Source organism: Podarcis melisellensis (genome assembly GCF_964234715.1).
Source record: "Podarcis melisellensis genome assembly, chromosome: 1".
In the NCBI taxonomy this organism is placed as follows: Eukaryota; Metazoa; Chordata; class Lepidosauria; order Squamata; family Lacertidae; genus Podarcis; species Podarcis melisellensis.
In genome coordinates, this window is record NC_138528.1 from 55358827 (window position 1) to 55379947 (window position 21121).

Genomic DNA, 21121 nt, shown 5'->3' on the forward strand with positions numbered 1-21121 from the left:
CCTCCCTGTTGTGGGGCGGGGCCGTTTGGATAGCCATAACACCCCATTGATTGCCCCTTGGTTGCTGGGGTAGAAATTTGGCCTGTTGAGTCATCTATTGGCTACTGGGGGGGTATTTAAGCTGCTGCACGTTGCTGGGAGCTTTCTCTTTCCTACAATGTGCATCAAATCACCCTCCTACCCTCCCTGTATTTAGGGCTGTTCTTTGGCCTTGCTATGCCTGTCTAGGAGTTGTCTGTTTTGGAGCAGGGGCCTGGTAGGAATTTTGCCACAGGCTGATTGGCTGTTGCCATTTGGTTTTTGCCTACCATGTAGCAAATTGTCACAACTTTGCAAGGTTGGTGGTTACGCATTGGTTCAATGTTTTGTGGAGGGGAAGTGGTTGACTGTGCCTGCCCCTCCATCACTGCTGCCAGATAATTCCGTTACAGGAATCCAGGGGTTCACCTTGCTTTTGTCTGAACCCTGTCAAGGGGCTAGGGCCACGCCAGAACCCCTGGGAGCATCTGGGGTGAGCTGTGACATCTAAGCCAGCTTCTCGCTCCCCCAGGATGCTTTCCCTTACTGACATATGGTGGTGCCCAGTGTCGGTCCTGTTCCTGCCACTGTGCAGGTTCAGGTAGTCTGGAACCAATGCCTAAGCAACCACTCACATGCTGTAATCAATAAAGTTATGGCCAAAATTAATGCCAAAAACCTTAAACTAAATTTTGTGTCTATTGTGTCTTTATTTTGGGGGTGGTTCTGGGGGTCTTCACACGCAAAAAGGGGGGAAATGCTAGCCTTGGCCCAAAAATAACCAGTGTACCACACTGCCTTTGGCAAAGGTGATATGAAGCTTTTAAAGCAAGGTTTATCCTTTTTGTAAAAAAGCAAAGAAAGAAAGAAAAACCTTGCAAATTTCTTTAGAAGCAGGACCCTAATGCTCAAAGTCATGCAAAATCTAGTTAGCCTTCAACTAAAACCATGAACACTTTATGGGAAAGAGGGGGCAAATGTTTAATTTGAGGAACTGACCTCCTTGTTGTTGATTTCAGGGCATGAATATTTGGGTGCTCCCCTAAATCATACCAAGTCCTATGTTCTGTAACTGCAGAACCACTCAATACCCATGGAATATAGTAAGCTATATCACCATTATAGTGGGTTGTATCTACTCAGGGTCAAAATCATTGGTGTAAATCCAAATTTGCATTGAACGTTGATACTGAATGTTGATACTAGTACCCATCTGGACCTGATTTTGTTTTCCGTGGGATGTAAACATGAATGTGCATCTCCAACTATTTTCTGAGGTTGGCACAGCAGCTTTCACAAAAATATTACTTTCAGCCACAACTCAAGTTGGCGCACAGCACAGATGCATATGTATGGAGATTCCCCTGCAGAAATGTGTCCTTCTCACTATTGTTATCCTATCAGCACAGTGTATTTCAAAGGGGCAGGGAAGGCATCTTCATGTCACACAGAGCAAGCAAGATCAAATGCCCCACTATCTGATTAACTAAGTAGCTCTCATCTTCACCACCAATGTCATAACTCCTGTGGTCACCAGGTTTTCAAACATTTTTAAGTTCACATGCCCAAGCCAAAGCAAAGGAGCATCTACGTGATCTTTGGTATAACCATGGAAAATAAGCGTCGCTCATTTCCCCCTGCCAAAAAATAAGTTTCAGCAGCCACAAACTGGCACTGTTTGCATTCCACATAAATGTGAGTGATTCAGAAACTTACCACCCAGAAGCTGCCAAAATGAGCTTTTCTTTCCAATCTGGAACTATTAGTTTTAAGCTGCTGGATGTTCTCAGAGGCTAGAGGGCAGTACAAGCAGATAGATGTATGTCCTAGCTTAACCCACATATGGACATGGTTTCCAAAGGGACTGTGTGACTTACACTGCAGACCTCAAATTGAGTATTGTAGATCTGAATATTGCAATGTTACAGCCAAATTCCCACCTAATATAGCTCAGGCTCGCTTCCCAATAAGAGCGCTTAGAGTTGCAGCCTGAGCAACCTATGGCCCACTGTTTTTCAACATAAAGTTTTACTACTTTCAAAATTAAACTTCAGGTTGTGAAATTTTTCCCATGGAGGAAGCCAGCATTCTCCAGGACTAGACCAGCTGGAATTAAGTTTACAAGCTGAATTTTAGCAGCAAACAGCATATCAAACTCTGGAGCTGCTGTATCACACCCAATCTGCCTGCTGATTACTTGCTAGGAGCAGGTTCAGTCCACTAAAAAATAAAAATCAACAGAAGGAATCGCAGCATAAGAGCTGCAAAAGGTTGTTTGAGGAGCTCCTTTCTTCCTTTACTTTTGCAAGTTTGGGAACAGTCAGATCCAAGTGATAAGAAACTAGACGAGAGAGCCATACATGATAATGCAGGCCCATAATTGAATCTCCCTTGTTTACCTATGACAAGTCACAATTGCCTCCTGGTAACCAAAACTAGAAGGGAATAGTTTCTTATTTTTCTCTTTTTGGGACATCAGGAAATGACATACACGTGTACAGGCAAGCTAATAAACCTTTTTGTGGGCTAGTAAAAAATTATGAGCTTATTGCATGTCTGTGAAAAAGCCATATACCATGACCACTGGAAGCCTTCCCAGATCTTCCTGGTTTTGACAGTCACACACTGCCCATTTGAATCATAGGATATGAACAGAGAAATCCAGAATCCACAGCCTCCTGCTAGCAGCCCTTTGCAGAGCAGCAGGACCGCCATCGCTTCCACAGTCCAGCAAATCACAGTAGTGACAGCGCAAAGGGGGAGAGAGCAGAATGATCTGGAATGATCACTGGCCCAATGACCAGGCACCAAGAACATCATGTGAGCAGATGTTGGGCAGGCTCAGCCCCTCCCCACCCTCAGGATGCCCTTTTTAAGAATCTCTTCCCCAGCTTGCTCAGCTGCCTGCACATTCAGTGGATGGAAGGAGGAGGCTGGTGACAATGGAGAGATGCTTGCTTTACTGTGACAGAGGGAAGTCAGCTCAGCCAGAAAGCCTCCGCTTAACCCAAACGCTCCCTGACAGCCTAGCACAAGGGATTGTTCTGTTAATTGTTCTGCTAAGATGTGAGAAATATCTTGCCACGGTACTGCCAGCTAGAAATCCAGAAGTCACAAGATTCACCTTACCACTACTTATCTATTTTATAGAATTTCTGTACTGCCCTTCATCCAAGGATCACAGGGTGGTTTACCATATAAAAACAGAAAATTACTCAACATAGTAACGAACAAAAACAGTAACATACACAGTTGAAAAGGTCCTGGCCGCTGAATTCTGTAACAGCTAAAGTTCCTAAGCCACTTTCAGAGGCAACCCCATGTATACCACATTGCTAGATGTTAGCAAGACAATAAGGACAAAGAGAAGTGGGTCCATGAACAAGTCCTAAATGTAATAATTCCCACTTTATAAGTGATTATTTGTATTAGCTTTTTTTTCTTTTAGGAAGAGAAAGTTACTTCTGTACTCCAATTCAATTTCTACTCTGTGCTATCATCAGGGCTCAGTTTCTTGCTTGTACAGAATAAGACCTTATAATATTTAGTCGTGTGACTCACAGGTGTTGGTTTTTCCACAAAACCACCTAAGTGACCCAAGCCTGAAAAGATAACTCACAGGGCTTTTAGGGAACCCAGAGCCCTTTCCTGAAGTGCAGCAGCCCCTCTATACTTGCCTTCACAAAGTTTAACCTTCTCCTCCATGAACAGCAAGCCCTTCGAAAGGAGCTGGTTCTACCAAAAAGAGAAGAGAAACAGATTGAACATACATGTGATGATTTCCATTTTTAAGAATGCTATTATAGTGGATTCACCCAACCAGGCAGCAATATGCTTTCAACCCAGTACGCTCTCGGTCATCCAGTTCTGTATTAATGGCAAAGCACACACTTGCAGTAATACCTATTTCATATAACTAAGCTGCCAAATGGTGTAGTAATTATCACTCAAAAACCACAGCCAGGAAATCTGCCCTTAGCCTATTCTTTCATATGATTATTCAGAAGCAGGGTCTGCATTACAGTTCAATTCAGTCATGCTTTATTTTTCAACTTGCCAACAAACCCATAAGTAGTACCATGATAGTTCAATTCAGTTAAACTGGGTTAGAATGTGCATGCAATGCTAATAACCACAACTCCGCAACTGAGAAATCCATTCTGTGCATTTATCAAGTTCCTGGAAATAATGAATGAAAGGGCATGCTCTGCCTTCAATGTGAGCTTACTTGCAATTTAATCAACACACCACCACCAGAAATATGGAGTAGAGAATATCCCTTACATCAATAGCACACCTTGCATACCTTGAAGGTCCCATACTATAACCGCATCTCTTGCTAAAGTCAACAGCCTCCACCAAATTCTGCAATTAGAAAACTAATACAATAGGCCAATCTCTTTGGAGCGGCTAGAGACAGTCTCAGGAAATTAACTGTTTGTCTAAAATTAAAAATAAAGCACATTGTTATGACTACCCAGCTAGTCTTCCACTATGTCAGGAATTAGGAGTACAATACAATTTTTACTCTGCATATGACATCTTCAGTGTATATGTAGTACTTTATGGAATAAGCTGCTGCATAAAACCAGCAACCTCAAGCTGGGTAGTGAAGAGAGGAAAGAAAAGCAAAAATTAAAGGAGAACAAATGTTTTTATCTCATGAATGTGGCAGAAACTTCATCCATTGTCTATCCTTTTGCCTTTCCTGATCATCCGACAATCAGCTTACCTTGGTGACCCCCATCATCTACTGTTATGAGCTGATAATAAAAACTTTCTTTTATCTACTTTCTAACAGAGTAAGTTAGCCAGTTGTTTAATTATCTATATTTAACCCTTTGTTAAAGTTGGGAATGAAGAATAAAGCTTCAAAGGACTGGTTTCCTCAAGTTTGGAAAAAAATAAAACAGACTCAAACAGGAGCAGAGCACATGCAAACCTGGCATGGTTTGCATATAACGCTAATCTAAACCATGGCTTAGGTCAGCACAACACAGAACGACTGGGGAGGAGCAAAACAGACATACTGTATACTCTTCTCTAGAAGCCTGTCCATTTCCTCATTCACCCTAAGCAATTACTTTGCTTAGCACTGCATACAAACAAGGACACAGTGAGTAATGGATGTGACACCCTGCTTCTAAATTTACTGGCAGGTTTTTCTTTCTAACTTTCAGGTTCATACATAGTCTGTTGACATCCATCTGTCTCAGAAGACAATGGAGGACTGTACCTTTGCGGATGAAGTCAAACTCAAACCACCTGGGCGTGTAGGTTCTGCAGTAGTGCAATGATCCCTCAAACAGGAATGGCTTCACTCCTTTGCTCTGAGTGTACATGCATCCATTCATTGTGGTTTCATGACTACTCATATATTCAAATTATTAATTGGTAATCTATATGCAAGCAGGGACATGGGTGGCGCTATGGGTTAAATCATAGAGCCTAGGACTTGCCAATCAGATGGTCAGCGGTTCAAATCCCCGTGACAGGGTGAGCTCCCGTTGCTCGGTCCCTGCTCCTGCCAACCTAGCAGTTCAAAAGCACGTCAAAGTGCAAGTAGATAAATAGGTACCACTCCAGTGGAAAGGTAAACAACGTTTCCGTGCGCTGCTCTGGTTCGCCAGAAGTGGCTTACTCATGCTGGCCACATGACCCGGAAGCTGTACGCTGGCCCCCTCGGCCAATAAAGCGAGATGAGCGCCGCAACCCCAGAGTCGTCCACAACTGGACCTAATGGTCATGGGTCCCTTTACCTTTATAAGCAAGCCAACATATTGGGGGAGGGGCAGTGAACAAAACAGATTTGTCAATTAATATCCAAAGTTGTTGGGTTGTGCTTTTTTTAAATCAAGGAGGAATAGTCACATCTGACTACATAAACAACCACTTCCCTGTATTTTTACAAAAAGCCAAAGGAGAGGAATGGAGCCAGGAAAGTGAAAAAAATCACACAGACATTCTGAATGTTTAGCATTGGTGGGGAAGCAGATATTCTCATTTTGACAAATCATAAATTCGTTTGCACTGCCTTATTTTCAAAAGTGCTATATTTATTTTGTGGAACTAGAAAGATTATGCCACCCTAATTAAAGGATTTAGGATTAAAGTAAGACATTCTCAGAGACACTATACACTTAAAATAAATCAGGGTCTGTTTGTTTTTCTTGCTACATGGAGGTCTCTGTCTCCTTTTAATGGCAGGGCATTCCTTAGAAATAGGGGCTTAGAATTAGTTAAGAAATTGCCAGTAACAAACAATGCTGTAATAGTTTTGTTATTTTAAAAAAAAAATTCAGTTTTTTGACCTGCCGTTCCCCTCAAAGAAGCCCAGGGCAGCAAGAAAGAAGATACTGTTGTGTTTTCCAGAAAAGGAAGACAAATACCCATTATTCATGCCATTTCACATGTCCCGTGGAAAAATGATTTGGCACCCCCAAAAGGTCTCAGGTACTCAATGTAATGGAAAGTTTCTTGAATGAAAATGCAAGGTTGAGGTGAAGCAACAGGAAAAGGCTCAGCTGGCAGAGACCCACTGACACTTTAAGCTAGGCCAAGGTGGATGATGGCAAAATTAGGCAAAACTCTCTCCAAATCTTTTCTTTAGAAATCAAGTTTCTGAGGGAACCTTGCCCACCACTCAGGTCACATCAGGAATACTAATTTATTATGCTTTCCATTTCCTCAGGACTTCTTTCCCCATATACAGTGGCCATATATACACAACAGTCAGTGGTCTAGCTGAGTAACACGTCCTGCTCTGAACTCCGAATGGTGGAAAATATGCTTTCATTCTACCACCTACATCTCCAAGGAAAATCCAGGACAGATTTAACTCAATATAGGAACATCTAACCTGCATGTATATGCAGTTATAGAAGGTCAGTAACACAGGTCCAATTAAGGCACAGGAAAGGCATATTGCACAATCTGTCAATCCTGCAGCCAATAAGAGTCCTCAACAATTAAGTAAAGATGTGTAGAAGTGGCACATTTCAGCCTGCTGACCTAGAAGAAAGGATGGAAGGAAAAACAGATATGCCTCCTACAGCTGACAAGGGTCAACTAGCTCATTTGCCTTGCATTAGGAGGAAAATGATGAGGGGGGGGTTGATCTTCTGTCATCTCAGCTACAATAGAACATGAGTACTGGGCTATCCTGCTTCTGAAATAGTCTATTCCTGTAATGCTGCTTACAAGCAACATTAAATGCTACAGTCAATACCTACTGAATCTTTTCGGTGTTGTTTTTCTACCTAGTCCACACACTGCACCAACTGCACCCATCCCTTAATTGCTCTAATTGCCCAACTGCTCTAATTGCTCCTGGAAATTGCTTTTTCATTCCAAAAATAAAAGCTCAATGCAGATTGATTCTATATTACCCCCTAGCCCACCTAACAGTGTGCCCATCTGAAAACTAATGAAGGCAGCTCCAGCAATGTGGCATATCCACATCTGACCAATGACATTGCAGATGGACATATACCAAGATTGTGATTACCACTTCCCTCTTCCTTCACCCAGGGCAGGTGCGGGGAGGAAAAGGTGTAATTGGCTAATCTAATTAAGGGATGGGTTTTCAAACATATCAACTAACCACACCCATCCTTGTGGAGAGCAGGATCTGGAACCAAACCTTGATCAAAAGCAGCACACTGAGGAAAAGCATGAACAATTGTGTTTTGATAAAAAAAACTACCTTTTCTCACCACAAATGGACAAATGTGTACATAGCCATAATCACCGCTTGAAATTTCAGATCTTCCCCACAGCTCTGCAAACTTCCCTCCTGCAGGTTTGTGAAAACACAGAAAATATCTGAGGCTCCACTTGGCAAGCGGCTGCCCTCAAACACATCTCCCACATGAAACGGTTCCCATTCAATCTGATGCACTAATGCAGCAGTTTTTGAATCTACACTTGTAATTTTTACAGACCCAGACTCAAAAGCATTCTAACTTGGATGGTGGAATGAGGTGTGCATATGGAACAAACCTCCGGCATTCAAGTGAATGGCAAAGTTTCGCATTTGTCCCATATATGAAGTGCATGAGGAAGCAGCTGTGGCTGTGTTGTGCACATGTGGACACAGTTTATGCTTGTAGTTAAATACAAGGTCAGGAGAAAGATGTTTATTTATTTGGCAAGTCACATCCTGCTTGTTAGGAGGAGAACAATTTACTGTTGGTATGACTCTGTAGATGTGATAACTGAACTGGATTTATATGATTTTCTATTCAGTGTATGTTATCTTTACATTGTACATTGTCTTGAGATTACAGTCAAACCTCTTCTTACGTCCGCCTCCGCTTGCGTCCATTTCGCCCAATGTCTGCAGCAAACCCAGAAGTAACCAGCGGGTTTGCCACCGTTCGTGCATGCACAGGAGCAGCGATCGCCGTTTGTGCATGCGCAGACACAGGCAATCGCTGCCCGCGCACAACGGTGCCTCTCCCAGCAACCCGTTTCGACCTCCAGATGGATGTCCGGAATGGATTATGGTTGCAGGTAGAGGTTCTACTGTAACTGTATACAGAGATTTTTAAAAGTCTAACTGGTGATAAGAATGGCAAATAATATGCATGCTTGTTCTGTGCTCTATTAGATCAGAATGTCAGACTCAAGGCAGAATGCAACCCTCCACACCTCTCTAGTTGATCCCTGGGACTCTGCCCCAACCACCCCCAGTCTTCCTAGGCCACACCCCTCAGCAGCCTAGCTCACACCTTCTGAGTGCTTTTCCTGCTGACTGGAATGTGCCCTTTCTTCTAGAAAAATGGGATTGGTACTCACCATGAAGCTCTTAAAGTAAGCGCCACATTTTTAACCAGTTATTTCGTTCTAAAAAACAAAAGGTACTGGTACTGCGTACCCTTGAGTACCCCTGGGGGGTAAGCACTGCCTTTAACTTTGATAATGGCTTTTATGTGAGTGGATGGAGGTTAGAAAGGAGCATATGGAAAAACCAGTGTGCTGTACAAAAGGTAAAATTCACATTCATTGCTTCACTCACTTTTGCCAATGTCGACTTTTAGATTTGTTGATTGTTCTCCGTTCAGTTAATTCTCAAGAAACAACATTGCAAAAGAATTCAAGAGTATCTTCCTGGAGCTTTTCTACAAAGGAATTTTATTCTTGAGCAATTAACCAAACTTTCAAAAGTACTAGAGACGATACATTTTTTCTACCCTCTTCTGCTGTAGATGTTCCTCAATCCTCATTCCTAAATGCTGAGACATTTAAAACACACACACACACACATTTCCCATAGTACAATAGCTCTTTCTGTTATTATTTTTAAAAGTTACATCTGTTGCAGATCAAGTGTTCCTGGATAACAGTGTTTATGCTTTGTGTCAGTCTTGGTCAGGTGTGAGGAACCCTCCCATCAGCCCTAGCAGGCATGGTCAATAGCCAGGGATGATGGTAGTCCTATTTCAGCTTCCCCCTGGCTTGATTCCCCCAAATCAGTGGCAGTTTGTTGAGGTATATACATGTATTATTTGAGCAGAAATTCATTCTCCAGCTTCTCCACTACCTCTGGAAGTCTGGTCTGAATAAGAGTTCAGTGCATATATGCAGCCTCCTACAACATGCAATAATCTATTCTCCTAGACACTGATCCATCACTAGAAGAATGCATCTAGAAGCATAGACATTTTTTATTAAGCACTCCCTCCTTCTAAGATCAGAGCAGGGATGATAGAGCACTCACACAATGCAGATAGGAATAGTGTTTCAATCCGTCTGGCTCTCCATAGCTCATCCCTCAAGTGCCTTCTCCTGTCATCAAGCATTGCATCCTGTAGACTTTCAGGCAAACTCAATTCAGACACAATAGCAGTCCATGGCTTGCTGTTATGAGCACAAGCCAGGATTCTTCAACTATAGTATCCTGACTTGTGAGCCAACTACGGTTTGACAGTAACAAAACAGAAAGCTTGCATTCTGATCCCCAGGAGTATGGAAGAAAGAGAGTAACGAATGCACAGCCCCAAGGTTTGTGTTGGTTTATACTTGTAACCACAAACCAGATATTGTCTGGGGTTCAGAGATAAACTATGGCAGGAAAGGGAATGTCAGGGTCCAGGTGCCTGATGTGGCCCTTCAGACCTATATGGCCCTAACCAACCCCATCCACTGACCCTGCTCTGCCTCAGGTGCTTTTGCCTGACTGAAAGTAGACATTGAACTGTGATGCCTTTTGTGTGCCTAGAGGGATGTTTCAGTCCATCTGGCTCTCCATAGATGGACAGTGGAGAGGAGTGGCCCCATGAAAACCTATTGACGTTTACATGGCTAGAATGTAGCCTACAGTACAAAGGTAAGGGTCATGTCTATTACTGCAACCTTTTTTGACTCTGGTCCTACCTGCCATGGTCACGCAGCCCCCAAATGCTGCTAAAAATAAAAATGAGGCCCTTGTGTTGAAAATAGTTCCCAACTTTAAACTGGTTATTCTGAGACCTAAATGGGTTCAAATCCCATACAGTTAGAGATTATTATTATAATTTTACATTGGATCTCCAATCCCCATCTCCAATCCTGAACTGACGGGAGGGGAGCTTTTCAAAAGAGGCCAAGAGAAAATCCATGCTTTTAGGTGTTTTTTGAGATGCTGAGGGAAGTATTGAGATCACTATTCACTTAACAAAAGCTACTAGTCGCCATTGGAAGAAAAACTTATGTACCGTATTTTTCGCCCTATAGGACGCACTTTTCCCCCTCCAAAAATGAAGGGGAAATGTGTGTGCATCCTATGGGGTGAATGCAGGCTTCAGGAAGCTATCCGCTAGCCATGGAAGACGCAGCTCTCCCACGGCTAGCGGAGAGCTTGCCTGCACCCAGAAGCTTGGGGCGCGCTGAGCTCAGCACGCCCCAAGCTTCAGGCTTCGTGCAATGCTCTGCTAGCCGTGGGAGAGCCCCGCACCTGGGGGGAAATAAAAAAAATTCTTTATTTCCCCCCAAAGAAAAACTAGGCGCGTCCTATGGGCCGGTGCGTCCTATGGGGTGAAAAATACGGTATCTTCCCTCAATTCCCATTTTCATTTCTAACACAGAAGCATGCCAGAACCAAACAGTCAACAGAAGTGCTTTTAACTCAAATCCTTTTCAATTAATCCACTAAAGCTTTCATTGATTAATCTAGCATGATGAAGCTCGCATGCCTTGAGGATTGCCATTGCAAACTTGTACTACAAAATGGCATGCAATAAAATATCTACAGGAAACGATCACATCCAGTTATTTTTATAGTGCTGGCACACATACAGGCAGTTTTGGCAAGTTCGGAATTTTTTATAGCTTTTCTTTCCTCTCTTTTTGACCGGGAGAGAAATACGGCACAATGAAATCATGTTGCTATGAGAAGCTTTGTCTCAACGGAGCTACTGGTGACATTATGATGGCTCCAGGAAGCATGTGTGCTACCACTATGCAGCAAACATTTCAACATAAAATAGGCATCCTCAAGCATCTTTAGACATCCATATTGGGTTTCTGAGAAATCCACTTGGCCCAGATCTTCCTGATGCATGTACACGGCTGTTTAAAAATGCATATATTGCTCCCATGCATCACATTTTTACTGAAGATGGCATTGGTGAAACCTCATTTCCTTCAACAATTGTAATAATGTGCAGCACAGTGTGCAACTGCGAAACCAGGAGAAACAAGCTTCTCTTTGGATTCAATTACTTTACACTTGCATAAAGGGCAAGAGAACTCAGTGAAATGCTTTGCATGCTTACTGTGTTCAGTGCGGCTTATTCCCTAGTGTGTTTAAGACTGCTTCCTAAGGTTTGTTACTCACATGATAAATCCATGGTTTGGAGAATCGGGAATGGGCACCAGGGAGACTAAGGTCTATGCACTCGCTTCTCTCCTTATCCACAAACCAGGATGACCCACCAGGATCAAACCATAGTTTGGGAAATTTGTTGCATCGAGACATTAACGGCTAACTATGATTTGCTGGTAGCCAGAAGCAGTAGCTTCTAATATCCTCCTCTCCTACACACAAGAAGGGCCCATAAGCCTGTGGCTAGGAGCTGTTCATCACTGAATCCCTGGACTGAACCAATGTGAACTGCAGGTGAAAGCCCCCAACTTGTGATTAAAGGTGATCCACCTGCTATAGTATCTCACTTTGACTAATGAATCATTTCCCCCTCCAGTATGTGAATGATTGCTGCCGGGCAAGTTTCAGAATTTCTGGAAAGCCTTGTTAACATTTCCATTCACCATTTCAAAGCAAGACACAGAATGTGTGCTCACACAACGGAATACTAGGGATGTGTGGGTTGACCACTTATCTCATTTCCATCCCACACATAAATGCTACCAATTTCTACTTGAAGAGCATCTCATCTCACCACTGCATAGCTCTTGCATAGGGGTAAGTGTTGCCATCATAGCACAGACCCACAACGAGCACCTCTAGTTTTAGACCAGCACCTAGAGCCACTTGACAAGAAGCACCAGGAATGGGGAATTAGGAGCACCCCAAAGTAATTTCTTTTGTGGAATGGGACATTTCCTTTGAGCCACCATTGTTGCTTTGATGCAACTGGTCTTTCTAAGTGTACTACACCCAGTGTGGATTAGCAGCAACTGGGATGGGTCATCAGTCAATTTAAACAAAGTTTTACTCCAGACACTGATTTTTAGTGCCAGGACTTTGCCCTGAAATACATAAAGAAAAGGAAAAAAATTGCTTGTGGATATTAAAATACTACAACCAGCCCCTCGTGAGGCCTCCTTAAGTTAGCTAATTAAATAAAAACTGTGACTCTGCCATTGTGTATCTCCTGGCAAACTGAAATAGAGTTGTCCACCCTTATTTCAGTGATTATTACCATGTAAGCAATGTTGTTCATACAAACTATGCAACCCTTTGTCCAAGATCCAAGATTTTGCTTGGAAGAGGCAACAGTATGCAAAACCTACTCATGAAAATGAATCCATTCCGTTTTCTTTATAGGACAGGAAAAGCCAAAGCAAGCATCATAAGAACAAGCCAAAAGATAAGACAAAAACAACTTTGGAAAGCTTTAACTGTCCACTTAAGGAACAGATGTTACCTGGAAATAGTCTGTGATGAAGGATCCAAGTTCACTCTTCAACAATCGCCTGAAAAGGAATGGATCACATGTCATAAAAAATGTTTTACAGGCAGATTTCCCAGAGCCCATTCAATAAAAATCAACTCTATAAAACACAGGTGTACCAATAAGGACTGCAAACCATTTTGAAGCATTCTTTTTGTTTTAAATTCTTTCCTCTTTCCCATGATGCTTCTGATATGGCCACTGACCAGAGAAACAGCCCTGGGTTTGGGGGTTTGTTGCCTAAACCCAGAACAGTTCTTACAGGAACGCATTGTCCTCAAAGCTAAAGCAATTTTCCTAACTTGGCTCGACTGACTTTTGAGAGTCACATGGAACCATTTGCTTTACACCAGGGCTGGTGAACCTGTGGCCCTCCAGATGTTGTGGATTCAACTTGTATCAGCCGCTGCAAAGTTCATTTCATTGGAGCATATGGTGATCTGGATTAGAAAAACAGATCTATTTGGGACTAGGCTGAATTTAGGCAGAGAATTTGATCAGGTGGCCTTCTTCTCTGCCAAGCTGCTTTCCAAGGTAGCATGGGCAATTGCCATGGGAGACAGGGTTTCTTTTCAGACCTAGGCCAATCCCATGTTCCAATGCATTGTGTTTGGTCTGACTACACAGGGAGGCAGCATGCGACCCGACATTTTTTTTCCATATGCTGAGCAGTGTAACACAGATGGCTATAGCTGCCTTGCTTTTTAATGTCTATTAGTGCTAGACCCGAGAGGGCAATTTCAAACTTCTGGTCTGCATCTTGTAAAGCAAGGAGCTTGGCAGAGAAGCTTCTGGGAGTGGTCCACCATAAACGGACTGCCATTCTGTTTAGGGCCCTGTGATACCTAGACTAGGGTTGCCATATGTCTAGGAATTCCTGGGCATATCCTCTTTGGGGGCTCTTACATGCCCATCAGGGGGAAAATTTTACATTTTAAAGCTAATGTCCTGGATTTTGTTTTGTTGTATTGTTTTTTAAGTGTGCTTGTGGTTCTGTTTCTGGGACAGGTGCCCTAGACTCTGACTCAGCAGCGGCAGAAGGGCTATTGGGCAACTGCCCTAACAAAGCTCAACAACTTTTTATGTCCGGATTTTTACCTCTTGAAATATAGCAACCCTACCTAAGGAGCTTTTAGGAATACCCTGAACAGAATTAAGTACATCTCAATCCTCACTTTTGCTTAGTACCAAATGAAGCTCAGGATGGTGATAAGGAGTGCTAAACCACTACAGGATCGCAAACTATGCCAAATTCATACACCACCTGAACTAAACTTAACCTGTAAATAGATATGCAACAAAGATAACCCTTATCTAAGACTTCCCAGTTAATGAACCCATTTCTGTGTCAACTACTGTGACATCACATGTGTACACATGCATGTGTGCACACCCACACACAGAGGGAGGGAAGGCCTGCTGTCCTAAATCACTTTTCTCTTTATGGTTCACAGTGTTTTCTTTTGATGTAGTTGATCCACAAGAGAGATGCAAGGGACGTGTTTTGGTGCTAAATTCTCTTACAATAGTGCTTAGCAAATTTTCTCACTGGTCACTGGTCCCTGCTTTTTTTAATCATCCTAATCAGTGGGCAAACTAGTTTGCCAACAGTGTTCTTATCTGGGCATGTGAGATGAAGATGAAAAAAGGCCATTCTCTCCATCATATTACTGACTGACATCTTCCACCCTTCTCTCCAACCCCACCACTCCAATACACTTACTATTTGTGTTCTTGCTACAAGCCAATCTGCTCAATAAAATGCATGACCACCATTCCCAACTTCCAAAATATGAATATAATTTACAGTTTGCAGACCACAAATAAATAAAAAGGTCACAGAAAGTTATGAGAAGAGGGAAAGCAGAAAGCAACCACACATTGTCCAAGGGAAATTGCAGTATCTACCAATTTATTTTGTTATTCCTCTGCGTCCAACCAGTCCATGACATTGGGGGGCCTTTTCAAAATAGTGTCTCTGCTATTGAATAGCCTACCCAGAAAGGGTGTCTCGGCATCCTCCTGATGGCCTTTTCAGTGCCAGGCAAATATATCTTTATTCACCAAGGTTTTTCAAGTGCATTTTAAATCCTGGCTATAAATTATTTAATGCCATTTCTTGCCTTACGGTTATTGTCATTTCTATATATTACTGTGATTTTATTTTTTGTAAGCCACCCAGAGAACATTTATTGAGGGGTGGCTATATAAGTCTAATAAATGATGAAGATGAGGATAATAGTAATACTGTCAATCCATAAAGCAAGATCAATTGTATTAAATTTTTTCCACAATTTAAAGGACAACCTATCTTTCTAAGGTTAAATTTGGAGAATGCATTAAGAAAACAGTTTGATGGGAGGCAGGGGAGGGAGGAATCAGATTCCAGAGGCAACTGATAAAGTAATTTGTCAAAGCATGCAGAAGCAATCGTCTTACTCCGATGATATAAAAATCAGTGAACAGAATTTTAAGGAGCCTTCATTTTTAAATCAAACCTTGTGGGAGGAATTTCATGCCTTATAGATTTGTTTTCAAGTAGAATACTGAAAAAAAGAAAACGAGTACAAAAAGGCTTTTATACTGCCATGGAGAATGTTAAAACTGTTCCTAACTTAATATATAACTTTGCGTAACCTCAGCAGTTTCATCCCCAAAACAGTGGCACTCAAAACACTGATAACCTTTTGTCAAAACAGCTTGGCTTCTTCTGTGTTGACGACGTTCAAACTAAGTTCATAGAGGCGGGTGGGGAGAGGACATTGAAGGACGAGAAAAGACAAGGAGGTCATTCTTTATGGTTACTCAAGGTTAAGAGTAGTATTTTAAAAGCCATGATCGCTGGCACTGCAAAGAGAAAAACCCAAGTCTGGGAAATGAAATGAACTCTACCCAGTGCTCACTTTGTAGTATCTTACTCTAGGAAATTAATCTTTTAGCATAATTGTCTGATGAGGGCTTTTGTTTCAATGAACTTAGCATGTAAGTAAGTAGTCTGTCTTTCACACTGTGAGTATCCCAGCTTTCACCAAGTGGACTGAGATACTCAGAAATTAATGAACATTGAAATATATGTCAAGATGTTGGAGGTCGGAGCACCCATCCAGCTGTTGCCCAGGTGCCATGCCTATAACATACACACACACACACAATTCAGCGCCAAACCATTAATTTCACCTAAGTTAGAACACCAAGCATCCAGTGCCACTAGAAGCCAACCATCAAAGCAGAAATCTGATTTCACCTTTCGAAATATACCTCCGCAAATCAGTGTGACTGAAGAATGGGCAGCAACCCGAGGTTCAAGCTTATTTAATCAAACCACTAAGAACACGCATTCACTCATTCCTGAAGCAGCAAGAGGAGGAGAAAAGAACTCAATAACATCCATACCTTAAAAAATAATAGGTATGTGGAAATTCCCTAATTTGGGGGATCTCTGCTCTGATTCCTGCAAATATAACTATGCATAACAGCATCTCTGACCATGTACAGAGTAGTTATTAGTAAACTAGAACATCTGCAATACTATCAGCTTCCTAGCTCCACAGAGAGTTCAATAATTTGGTGAATGTGTGATTGGGGTACAGTGGAAATCAAAGCAGCCTATTAAGAGCCTGATGTCATCTATGGGTCTGATCCAGCACTCATTTTCCCCATGTAGAATCATTTTGTACATGATGAACCTTATGCTTAGTGCCAGTAGAAGATGGCGTGTTGGGGTGGGCAGTGCTCACCTCACCCCCAACAGCTTAGTCACTGGTGGCCATCAGTAAGGAGAGGGAGACAGCCAATCCTGTGCTCCCAACACTATGTTTGCACCATGTCAACCTCCCCAGTGCCTTGCCCCTCTCGTTCCTGGTAAACAGTAACTCAGCTGTCAGGAGAGAGCACCACCACTCCGCCAGCTACTGCTTGGTGCATTTTTGTGTTGATATATAAGAAAAGCTTCAAGCAACAATTACTGCATCACTGCCAATAAAAATAAAAAAGGCAGGCTGTGAATCTCGTAAACCAACCAACTGCCATGGTCATATACACACAGGTCTCAGTTGCGCCACCTGTTCTGCATCAGGCAGGCAATTCTATACAACAGAGTCAGAGCAACATACCTTACATTTTCATTGAGGATGTAGAGTTCATTGTTTTGCAAGCCTCCCCCTTTGAACACATTGATCACTGCTGTTTGAACACTGCCAAATAGAAGCAAGACAGTTAGGGCAGCCATAAATAACTTGCATCAGTATGATTTACACAGAGCAATGAAACAGCAGTCAGGAGCCATGTAAATATATCAGGAAGCAGAGAAGTAGATTAATTGTCCTTAAATTGCTTCTGCTTTCCCCCCCCCCTCTCCCTGGAATCATCAGAGTTGTTTGCCAATGGCTGCCAATAAGTAACAGAGCAGAAAACACAGTTTATACACACCAAGGGACTAATACCCACTCACTCACCAACAAGCAGAAGTTATTAGACCCACACTAAGCTACTGCTATTAAACTACTGCCACCTAACAAGAGCTCTGCTCGCCAAAGAACCTCTTAGTCCAGCATCCTGTTCTCATGGTGGCCAAAAAGATGCCTTTTGGAAGCCCATAAGCAGGACCAGAGTGCAAAAATGCTCTTTCCAATTGTGTTTCCCTGCCTCTGACAGTGAAGGTAGAGCATAGCCATCATGGCAAGTAGCCAGTGGCACAGGTCATTTTCAGTGCCATTTTTCATGACCGCTGTATCATCTTGTTCAGCAACAAAAAACACACTTAAAAAAATGCCATCTTGTATTCCAATTTACTCCTAGAAATATGGGATTAGAAATATAATGGATAGCTAGACATTTAAGAAAATTGACTGTGTTTCACAGGCTTGTACTAGCTATAACAAGGGGGGAAAGGGATCAAGTACTGTGTATGATCCAGACTGCAGATTTCCTACCTGTGTTACTACATGGTCCATCACAGCAAGGAACCAAGGACCCCTATTCCATCTAGGGTATTACCCAGGAAAGGTAGGGGAAAACAAAACACCATAGTCAAGGGAACAAGAGTCTTCACTGAATTTGGAAATAGACTCAATTCAGATGTGCGGGCATCTGCTTATACAAAGTTACCCCTCTATCATGCGGAACAATGCTGTTAGCAAAGAAATTCCACAGCACAGTTTTGGGAGTAAAATGTGACTGGAGTCAGTCACTGCTGTTGGTGTTTTCTACAGAAAATAGCAAGCATCAGATTAGGGATGGGCTTTTGGCTCCTGATCTAATGTCAGAAGCTGCAACATCAAACCTTGTCTGACATTATACAACCGAGCCTTGGGCTCTTGAATTCCTGCCAAGCTAGCGCACGGATTCTTTTCCTAACTTCCAGTTTAGAACAAACCACTATCTTAACATTTGAATCAGCAAGGTATGGTTTGCACTCACCCTGCAAACCAGAATTGAAAGCCATCGTTTGAGATTGTGTTTCCAAGCACAATTCAAAGTGTTGCTGCTGACCTTTAAAGCCCTAAACAGCCTTGATCCAGTATACCTAAAGGAGCGTCTCCACCTCTATCGTTCTGCCTGGACACTGAGGTCCAGCGCTGAGGGCCTTCTGGCGGTTCCTTCGCTGCGAGAAGCCAAGTTACAGGGAACCAGGCAGAGGGCCTCCTCGGTAGTGGCACCTGCCCTGTGGAACACTCTCACACCAGATGTCAAAGAGAAAAACAACTACCAGACTTTTAGAAGACATCTGAAGGCAGCCCTGTTTAGGGAAGCGTTTAATGTTTAATAGACTATTGTATTTTGATATTCTGTTGGAAGCCACCCAGAGTGGCTGGGGAAACCCAGCCAAATGGGTGGGGTATAAATAATAAAATATTATTATTATTATTATTATTATTATTATTATTATTATTATTATTAATTATTATTAATTATTATTATTATTTATTATTATTATTATTATTATTAGAGATGCACCAAAAGGCAGGATAGCTACATATGGTTCTGAATGCTTTTTACAATTTCTATAAAAAAAACAAATATACACTCTGAAAATATGTACCATATCTACCGGTGAAGACTCTCTAGTATGGATAGCTTCTACTGCTTACCATTGCTTAAAAGGTTGATTGGAGAAACAGAACTAGATGCCATCAAACACACAAAAATAGAGGCATTACACAAATTCATTCATCTAGTTTTAATGCACTTGCTACATTCGGGGGGGGGGGAAATGCCTGTGTAGGCAAGTTGCAGATGCATGATGGAATATAATGGAGCCTCTCCCACATACTGTACACACATTTACTCAATTAAATTCAATTAAGCTATGCAAAGGCAGCTTTTCTGAGTGAAAAGAGTGCTGCTCACCTGTTCCAGGCAGAGTTGGAGCTAAGCTGCAGAGATTGCCGAGCTGCCAGGAACCGTGGCAAATCAGTCAGTACTGGGGAGCTCATGAAACGTGGCCGGGGCCTCCGGAATGAGCCCATCTTCTGGAACTGGAAAGCAAGAGCTGGGGCTATGGTGGAATCCTTGGTCATAAGTTCAGGTGGAAAGGATCCAGGAAGCGGTTTGTGGTGGGGGGCAATAGAAAATACCAGAGATAATGCCTTTCCTCCTACCTTTCAAAAGCAAAATTCAACCTGTAGCAAGAAAAAAAAGAAGGAATGGTTGGAAACAGAAGAATATTCCACAAAAGTGCATACCATATATGATCCAATGTTACAGAATGATACTCACTCCCAAAGCATCTCTTGGTAGCACAACAGAAAAACCCCCAGAAAATCTGTATCAGCACCGCTGTGCTAGCTGCACATTCATGAAGGGTCATGCTAAAAGAAATAATAACAGCCCCTTCCACAGGGAAATTTCAGTTTTATTGAGAGGTTTTGGTTTTAGACACTAATACTGAAGGATTCAGAGTACTCTGAAAAACAGAAACCCCTCAGAAACTAAAGTTTGTAATGTACTATCAAAAAATAGTATATAAAGAAAACAAATAGAAAAAGGATGGAGGATGGGAAATTCCAGACACAGAACTATATAATCTTTGGAGAAAGGCTGTAGCTGAGCTGCAGAGCATCTACTTTGCATTCAGAAGGTCTCAGGTTCAATCCCAGGCATCTCCACACAGGGCTAGGAGAGACTCCTGTTTGAAACCCTGGAGAACAGCTGCCAGTCCATGTAGACAATACTAAACAAGATGGACAATGGTCTGATTCAGCATAAGGCAGTTTTCATCTTTAAAAAAAGAAAAAAGGATTCCTCGTATATTGCTTTCTGTTATGTACTAAGTTGAATAGGATCCAAAATGCAGCAGTCTGATTGGCTCTAGCACAATAGGATCCAGAATGCAGCAGTCTGATTGGTCCACAGGAGCCACCCAATCCTGCTCCAGGTGGAAGTGAATCCGCAACCTGATTGGCCTACAGGTGAATCCCGGAATTAGCCAAACACGTGGGGCCTATTGTGTAAATAATGTATATAAAGCAGACATTCTGGGAGAACTTCAATTCCTCCTCACCACTATGAGCTGAATAAAGAGCATGAAATCCACTCTCGACTCCCAGTATATTGCAGTTTCACAAGAGATGTCTGCCCAGTTTGGAGAGAGATCTCTTCTCCTGACACTGCAGTCCCTGCAATGTAACCAAATGTAACCAAGGCTGTTTTGAGGGTCACACGATCCCCCAAAGAACCTTTGAGAGAGCAAAAAAGTCAAGAAGGAACTAGGAGAGATTGGCTGCATGAACAGCCTCTCTCGTGCACAATCAACCTTTGGCTCCAACCCAGGCATTCTAAAAATTGTCTGCTTCTGATCAGCTTCTCTAGGCTGTGAAAGAAGATGGGTCATCATTTCACATTTAAGTTACTCTTAATCTCAAGGTCATGGGTTCGAGACCCATGTCGGGCAAAAGATTCCTGCATTGCATGGGGCTGGGCTAGATGATTCTTGTGGGCTCTTCCAACTCTATTTGCATGCAGAAGGTCTCAGATTTCATTCCCAGTGA

The 21121-nt window shown here is 42.4% G+C and overlaps 1 protein-coding gene and 1 long non-coding RNA gene across 7 annotated transcripts in view; both read right to left on the reverse strand.

Moving 5' to 3' along the window:
- Positions 1–21121, reverse strand: part of LOC309359013 — an 812289-nt gene that overhangs the window by 735851 nt on the left and 55317 nt on the right. The window lies entirely within an intron of this gene.
- The window catches only part of PRR5L (proline rich 5 like), a 67919-nt gene that overhangs the window by 26023 nt on the left and 20775 nt on the right, over positions 1–21121 (reverse strand). For 5 of the 6 annotated variants that reach the window (XM_081891992.1, XM_081891991.1, XM_081891989.1 and 2 more), the window contains exons 2-5: positions 19482–19753; positions 17246–17326; positions 13107–13155; positions 3696–3753 (exon numbers count right to left, since the gene is read on the reverse strand). In XM_081891992.1, coding sequence (XP_081748118.1) covers positions 3696–3753; positions 13107–13155; positions 17246–17326; positions 19482–19651 — 358 coding nt within the window. In that variant the 5' untranslated portion in view covers positions 19652–19753. Of the gene's footprint in view, positions 1–3695; positions 3754–13106; positions 13156–17245; positions 17327–19481; positions 19754–20634; positions 20659–21121 lie in introns of those variants that run through there. The other variant, XM_081891994.1, reaches the window with a different exon arrangement.